Here is an 8,549-nt window from a genome sequence, read left to right on the forward strand (position 1 = left end):
TACGATGCTTGGGATTTATAATGTGAGCAGACCATTTGCATTCATGGTGCAAAAATTAAATGAGCAACAAATGATTTAAAAATAATGACTCACAAACTCATATATACTCATATTACATATAACGACTGCATTACCAGAAAGAAATAGTCACTAAGAAAAGTAATAAAATACAAAAAAAACCTGTGCAAAAGCCCGGCAAAATGCTACTTGGGAATTACTCATTGACAATAACCATTGTCTGGACTGGCGCGTTTTCCATAACGTCAGTTCTCTTATTTTTCACAGAATATTTATTTGGGAAACATTGAAGTTGATACATTTATCATTATGAAAGCATCCAGTGGGCATCACAATAGAATTAGCCATAATATATTAAATCCATGACCGCGTAAATCAGTATCGGATTTTTGCAGCTGGACAATATCGGGTTATCGGTTAAAAAGTCATTATCGGGCATCTCTATTATTTATGTTTTTAGCACTTCAAATCAGTCTTCCACATAAACAATTTTGAATGAAGCAGACTCATGCCTTACCTTTAAGAACAAAAGATCTACCATTCTGAATGACCATACTGCTGAAAATACCAGATTAACAAAAAAAAGAATTAGGATAGGAATTAACCCATTTTTTCCAAGGATGTACTGTAATTTTCGCACGATAAGGCGCAACTGACTAAAATACGCCACCCACCCAAATTTGACACGAAAACGACATTTGTTCATAGATAAGTCGCAGCTGGCATCACTGTAATATGAGATATTTATATCAAAAGACATTCACCAGTAAGACTTTATTTGACAGTGGCATCATACGACTATCATAAGACCAAATGAACCACCATGAATGCTTCATTGCTTCAAGAAGCTTCATTTGGCCATCACAGCTCCCTTGGGGGAGACAGTCAACCTCTGCTACCACCTGCAGTCAACACTGTTGACCTACATGCCTCCTAGCATGCATTGCAGCACTACAGATGTAAATAACTATCCAAATTCATGTTCTATGCTAATTATTTCTTCAGTTACTGCTCCAGTTGTTTCATTAATTGCTAGCTAGCTACTTTATTTGACAGTGGCGCCAAAAGACTGTCATTAGACAATGAAAATTATGATATGACACGGTCATGAGCATTAATGAATGCTTATAACAGATTTCATTTAGCGTTATCCGGCAAATTATCTCACTTTTGAATGGATGTAAAAGAACCCAGCTGGACATAAATAAAGTTAGTGACATAATTTGCCGGATGACACTTAATGACATCCGTCATAAGCATTCAGTAATGCCCATGATAGCGTGATGTTACACTTATGACGGTCTTATGACGCCGCTGTCAAAAATGTCACAATTGTGACAGTTTTATGACGCTGCAGTCAAATAAAGCGTTACCCATTAACCCAAATAAATCAACAAATAAGCTGCACTGGACAATAAAACGCAGCATTCAAAATGAAGTAAAAAAAAGCAGCGGTTTATAGTCCGAAAATTATGGTAGTCCTTTTTAGAGATTAAGTTAGTCTTTTCCAGAAATATAAAAGTGTAATATTACAAGATTCATAGGATGTTTTGAACAAATGTCAACATTTGCCTTTTTTCCCCTCATTAGACTTTGATTTTAATATCCTAATATTACAATTTTATCTTGGAGGCTCTATATTGCATATTACATATCCAATGGTATTTATTAGGACGTAATTATGTTTACTGGCTTTGGATAATGAGTGGGTTCTCGGCAAAACTGGACCCAAAAAGTTTGAAACCTCTAATTTATTGATGCGCCTGCCAGCGAGGTAAAATTCTAGGATTATTTGTTGCCCTGTGTGGTTAAATAAATTGCTGTTAAAGTGGAGAGTAATGGAGTTTTCCTGGTATGTAGCCCAGTGGCTTTTATAATAAACACCACTGTCTCCACTAAAATGACTACCGTATAGTAGGGGTGTGCGAATGTGTGTGTCAGTGGCACATGGGTTTTGTCAGCAGCTTAGGGCTACCTCGAAAGGCGCATTCTGCTGCCAGGCTAAAGTGACACCGTCGACGTTAAAGCTTTAAATCCTCCATTGGGCTATCAAAGCGTGGCAGGAGGCAGCTGCCGCTGTACTGTTTACAACACACAACACACACACACAGACAACCATGTTGAAGTGTTGAAGGCAAGCCCAGTTGTTAGTGACAACAAAGATTACCAAAGACCCAGCTTTGACAAGGAGCCACTCCAAGGTCGACGCAGCAAGACAAGCGTTGTGATTAAACATAAAACCAGCTCCTTCACTTTGTTATAACTAGCCAAATACGGACGAGTTGGTTTGGACAGGAAATTATTTGAGCAGAAGATATATTACAATAATAATAAGTTTAGATTCCCATTCTCCGTGTAGAGCAGTTGAGCATGACAGGCTAAAAAATATATTTTTCTAAAGAAGTTTTTCATCAGTTTTCCGATCAATTAAAAAAAGCAATAACAATTTCAATCACTTTACGTACTAAAGTCATTGAAGTTCATTTTTTGTTGAGGTGAATAAAACTAAAAGACACACTCCATTAAAAACTCCACAGACTATGAGGATATTTCTGTGCATTTCTGTAAATAAATACAGCAACAATAGAGTTTTGCAACATTCTTGTAAACCAATGAGTGTCTGTCTTATCTCATTGCCTGCCATTATCAATGCTAGACGTTCAATTAATTTAAAATGGGAGTACTGGCTTTGAATGATCAGGTTTGAGTCCATTGACGGCCCTAGGCTTCCAATCAAAATAAATTGGACGTCTAGCGCCGTCAATGGCAGACAATGAGTTCACGTAGACGCTATTCTAGTAGAAAATTTTGGTAGCAACTTGTTGGTTAATTTATTAAACAGTGACATCTTTTTCAAACGATATGTTGGAAGTGGTGATGTCCCCGATCCAATCACGTGATCGGAAATCGGGCCATTTTTCAGAGGATCGGAATCAGGTGAAAAGGATCGGGTTTAGTGCGGCAACGATTAATCGATTAACTCGAGTAATTTGATGAGATAAAAAGATTCGAATTATATTTTGCTGCTTTGAGTATTTGCTTAATTAAAGTGGCGTTGTAATGGTTTGTTTTGTAAGTGTTTGCATTTATTTTTATTGATTTGGGTGGATACACTGCCTTCTAGTGGCAACAGTGAATATGACATAACTCATTTCACATGGCTGAATCCAGCTGCTCACTATTAAGACCAACATAAGCCAAGTTTTTGTTTGAGCTAGTTTTTTTTTTTTTTTTTTTTTTTAATGCATTCATGATTTTGTTTTTAGGTATTTTGTGTGAATATGTGTTTGAACCATTTGTTAAGAACATTGTAAAAAAAAAAAAAAAAAGTTAAATAAAAGCGTTTTATAGCATTTAAGCTAGCGGACTTTTGCTATGTAAGTTAGCCAATTGTTCTTTCGTTGTACTTAGATCCTCGTTTATTTATTTTTATATACCTTTTGAGGCTCAGCTTAGGCATGTAATTTTTTTATTTTCCTTATCCAATTACTCCATGATTCAAACTAACTAGTTCATCGATTAATCGACTGCTAAAATAGTCAATAGCTGCAGCTCTAATCAGGTTTAGGGTTAGGGTTTAGGTTACGTTAACAAATTTTTTTTTTTTTTAAATTTAAGGGCTAAAAAGTAACCAAATTATCCAGAAAAACAATGTCATTGCCATAAGGGAAAAAAATGTGTTTTATACTTCCCAACACTTCCGGAAAAAGTAGAAGAGAACGTACTGTAAACAGTACAGTTCTGTAACTTTTATTCAAATATAAACATGTAAAAAGACTTTTGTCCAGTATGGGATCGGGACTCGATATCGGCAGATTCTCTAATTCAGGTGACTCGGTCTTGAGTGCAAAAATATGCGATCGGGACATCCCCAATCGGGAGCATATCGATAACCTATTAGGCTATATCACCATGTCGATATAATGTCACACCACCTGTTTTAAAAGCTAGGATCTCACCGTTAATCTATATAGTGCTTGTCCTTATTTGGGTTCTAAGCTGTGTTTGGACAAGAGGCATGATGCACCATAAACTGGTCGCCATCCAATCACAGGACATGTAAAGAGCGACAACCAAGGTCCTACCTGAAGCTCACACCAGGCCACCTCCACTGTGGTCTCCGTGTCGAGGCCTTTGTAGACAGTTTTGAAGGAACCTCTCCCGATCTCGATGTTGAACTTAAGGTAGCGTCCGTCAGGCGACGTCGCCACCGCTTTAGTCTCCACATCCTCCTTCTCCTCCTCCCATCGTGTGTCAAAGTTCACACGGGGCGGTAAACGTTGTCCTCTACCCTGCGTCGGTTCGCCGTCCGACTCGCAAGGGGAGCCGGCGACATCCGGCAGCGGGCTGCCCGAGGGAGTGTCATCCCGGGGTTTTTCTTCGTCCTCCTCCTCTTCGGCTCTGGACTCGGGCAGGCTGAGTATGTTTTCAGCCGACCAGGAGAGCGCTTTGGAGAGGGCGCCGCTGAAGAGAGGCGAGTCGACGTCAACACTGATCTGGTGTAGGCCGTACGAGTTGCGGCGCGCGCCCAAGCCGTGCGGCTGCAGGCCCGGGAAGCCGCATCCGGGGATCTCCACCTGGGCGTGTGACATGGTGCACCTGGCTAGATCCTGCTCTGGATTTGATGGTGCCATTTTTTGAAAACAAAGTTACAAAGTTAGTTATCGAAACAGGACCTGTTGACAAGGTCAGCAAAATTGGTCACGAAAAATAATCAGTCTGTCACCAGTTAGACATCAATAAGGCAGCGACTAATTTATTCTATTAATCAATGATTCTTGAATTCTTTTTGTACTTTAAACTATTCACTGTCAGAGGGTTTTCACAGTTATATAGGTTCTCTAAATCATGCCATTTATGGTTGCCAATTATTTTGGATTAGCTAGTGAATTGTTGCATATCATTATTCATTGTCAGTAGAGATGTCCCGATCGATCGGGTCAGATCACGTCATTTTCAGCGTATCGGAATCGGCAAAAAAATATCGAACATGCCTTTTTTTAATATACATATATTTTTTTAATTAAATCGTTTTCTAAATGTATTTAACGTTACAGACATAATGTGTTTACACTCTTCCAGAGTCTTTAGTTTAAGCTTAAGGTAGGGTTATCAAATTTATTGCGTTAACGGCAAGAATTAATATTTTTTAAATTCATCACGTTACAATATTCAACGCAATTAACGCATGCACTGCACGATCCACTCACGCATTGTCGCATTCGATCTATAATGGTGCCATTGAACCCATACAGTATATAGAGCTAAAAGGCAGCGTAAAATCAGTAGAGTGAATTTTGGCAGCCTTTGGAGCCTTTACTTAATGGCTAAAGCCTTACTATCCCTCTCCCAACGATTAGAATAATTGTGGGAAGCAATGTGGTGTAGAATGGTAGTAGTTGATCTTTTTCTTAACATCCTTATTTCCCAACGCAGAGAAGATATATCAATTTGTACCACGATGCACAGTCATGGTTGCACTTACCATCATGCATTTGGGCAGAAGTTAAATGGCTACAGTATCATTTACTGAAAGCTCAACAAATACACTAGATGGCAATATTTAGTCACAATATACAAAGTCACATTTATCCTTTAAGAATTGCAAGTCTTTCTATCCATGGATCCCTCTCACAGAAAGAATGTTAATAATGTAAATGCCATCTTGAGGATTTATTGTCATGATAAACAAATACAGTACTTATGTACTGTATGTTGAATGTATATATTCGTCCGAGTTTTATTCATTTTTTTCTTAATGCATTGCCAAAGTGTATATGATCGGGAAAAATTATCGGGAATGACTGGAATTGAATCGGGAGCAAAAAAAAGCAATCGGATTGGGTAATATCGGGATTGGCAGATACTCAAACTAAAACGATCGGATCGGGAGCAAAATAACATGATCGTAACAACCCTAATTGTCAGTAACCATTTGAAAGTAAGGGGCAGTTTACATGGCGACTCTACGACAGCAACACGCAATGACTGTGTTGCGGAGTGGCCTCGCGTTCATATGGTGTCGGCGAAGACGGAAGGCAAAGATGCAAAACTTGGAATCCTGCCTCCAAAGTGGAAGGATTCGATTGCGGGGGCATGCTCTGCATCGAAATCAATGGAACGATCCCGCGCCGATAACGTCAGCACTCGCACACGTCACATTAGGCGTGCGCAGCGGTGCTACTCAAAATTAATAACAGCAAGTGGTGGAATGCCGGCTTTAATTTACTGTTTTAATAATATTTTTAATTTAAATGTGTTGAATGTTTTCATTTTTGTGCCTTTTGGAGCAAAAGAAAAATGCCATGGCTTGGAGTGGGCGGGCATGTTGTCTTCCGGGCTGAGGAGGTTGTTGGGGTCAAAATTATTCGGTTTCATCATTTGCTGTCACCTTGTAAATCTGCACTGCCCCCTAGGGCCTGGCATGAATACTACATTGTTTTGATGCGGAATTGCGACATTGGTTGAATGGAGACGAAACCATATAGATGCTAACGTGAAATTTTTCGACTTCTCGGAGAGTCACCATGTAAACGGCCTCTAAAATGTTGAACAGAGTGGTTTATTATCACTTTAAGATTTAGAACTGTAACAGTAGCACACCATCACTGGAACAGAGTATCATGAGTTACTCATCGTTAACAAGTGGTCGGAGTAACATGTTCGGTAGCGTTAGTTTTGAATAACGATGTGCCACCTTGACACAGTCGTTAGTGTCAATCATGAGTGAAAACCAGTCGCAGTCATGCGGTCAGTAGTTAGTCGCGAGAATCTAATTGTCAATCTGAGTACTCAAGGGCGACAAATAAATAGCCATTTGATGTAAGTAATCAATTTTCCTAGTGACAGAATTAACAATCTGTCCCATTGACACAATTATCAGTTATTCCTCACTATGATATGTTAAAGATGAATAGCAATGTTATGTTAATATGTAATGTTAATGAATAGCATTGAGAGGTTCAGTTGTGTTAGTTGAAAGTAACACTGTTGATCAAGCCAAAATGTGGTGTTGTTTACTTAAAGCTGTACACAATATATGGCAAACAAAATATTTTTCCCTCATCATTTCAAAGTCACTTGCAGTCATTGTGGAAACAAAAACATCAAAGAAAACATCTTTTACTGTTACTTTAGTGGATGAACTTCAAAGACCATTAATACAAGCACTAAAAATAACATCATAGAAAACAGAAGGAAAAAGTACAATGATGAAGGTGTGATTCTTTAGTACTCACTTGCTCTTCAAGCTGCGTCACAGCACATTTTCCTCCTTGTGAAATATCCAAACTTGTCTTCAGCTGGAGTCGTAAGTCAGGACCTAGTGAAGCAACAAGGAGCTGAATGAAGTGTATGTATGAACAGCGCTGTAAAAGCAGGAGATATATCAGGAGCTCCCCTCCCGTCCTGTCCTTCCTCTAGCTCCGCCCTTGCATGTTCTGATCTACCTCACACTGGTTTTGTGATTTACCGCAAGGTGGCGCTTTATATTGCTCAATTGCACATGAGCCATCTCTGGAATGGAACTCTATCACCCCCCACAGGCCGACAGAAGATCTCCAACATTGTGCTATACTAAGACTATGTAACATTGCACTACCTTTCTATAAATATTTAAAAACTAAAAAAATAAAAAATAAAAAAAGTCCAGTAATCATGAGTTAGTGCTAACAGGTGTTTTACAACTCATTTTTGTGTGCAGAATCCAAAACTGATCTCAGTTTGTTTACGTCACATAAGGTTATTTAACAATAGGATCCTGGATTTATTATTATTATTATTTTTATTTTTTTTTTTTTAACTTGAAGAGTATCTTCTAAAAAATAAATAAAAATACGAAAAACAAGAGTACTAACATACAAATAAAGTATGAAAGAAAAAGACATGACTGGAATATGGCTACTGTACATTTGTGTGCCAGTTAAGGTTTTCAAAAGTATCGATACAGAAATGTCCTATCCCTATATGATATTTGATTGCAAAAGTATCGATATTCATTTATTAATAGTCGCATGACCACAGGTCACCGGAGATTTGTTGTCAAATGTGATTTTGCACTACTTTTGATAGTAATAGACAGAGGTGGGTAGAGTAGCCAAAATTTGTACTCAATTAAGAGCAACATTGCCAGAGGTGGGTCGTAACGCGTTACATGTACTCGGTTATATTTACTTGAGTAACTTTTTGAGAAAAATGTACTTCTAAGAGCAGTTTTACTGAGTCATGCTTTTTACTTTTACTTGAGTAGATTCGTGAAGAAAAAACATGACTCTTACTTGTCTACTTTGGGCTACACAAGAGTTGTTACATTTTTCCCCCCTTTTTTCAACATATATATATATATATATATATATATATATTTTGCCAGCGATGCCAAGAGTAGCTCTACAAATTTTACCAATGAGATGTGGCAACAATAATCACATGACTCCATTACACCAATCTGACGCTAGCCTGTTCAATCATGTGGAGTCTTTAAATCACCGTTTAAAAAAAAAAAAAAAAGAAGTATTTGATATAAAGCCCTCCCC

General features: G+C 38.2%; 1 protein-coding gene across 2 annotated transcripts in view; it reads right to left on the minus strand.

Moving 5' to 3' along the window:
- wnk4a (WNK lysine deficient protein kinase 4a) overlaps nt 1-7,436 on the minus strand; it is a 103,072-nt gene extending 95,636 nt beyond the window's left edge. For both annotated transcript variants that reach the window (XM_057826034.1, XM_057826033.1), the window contains exons 1-2: nt 7,257-7,436; nt 4,104-4,633 (exon numbers count right to left, since the gene is read on the minus strand). In XM_057826034.1, coding sequence (XP_057682017.1) covers nt 4,104-4,610 — 507 coding nt within the window. In that variant the 5' untranslated portion in view covers nt 4,611-4,633; nt 7,257-7,436. The remainder of the gene's footprint in view (nt 1-4,103; nt 4,634-7,256) is intronic.
- Between the last annotated feature and the right edge of the window lie 1,113 nt (nt 7,437-8,549).

The sequence above is a fragment of the Corythoichthys intestinalis genome, chromosome 21 (assembly GCF_030265065.1).
Source record: "Corythoichthys intestinalis isolate RoL2023-P3 chromosome 21, ASM3026506v1, whole genome shotgun sequence".
Classification (NCBI taxonomy): Eukaryota; Metazoa; Chordata; class Actinopteri; order Syngnathiformes; family Syngnathidae; genus Corythoichthys; species Corythoichthys intestinalis.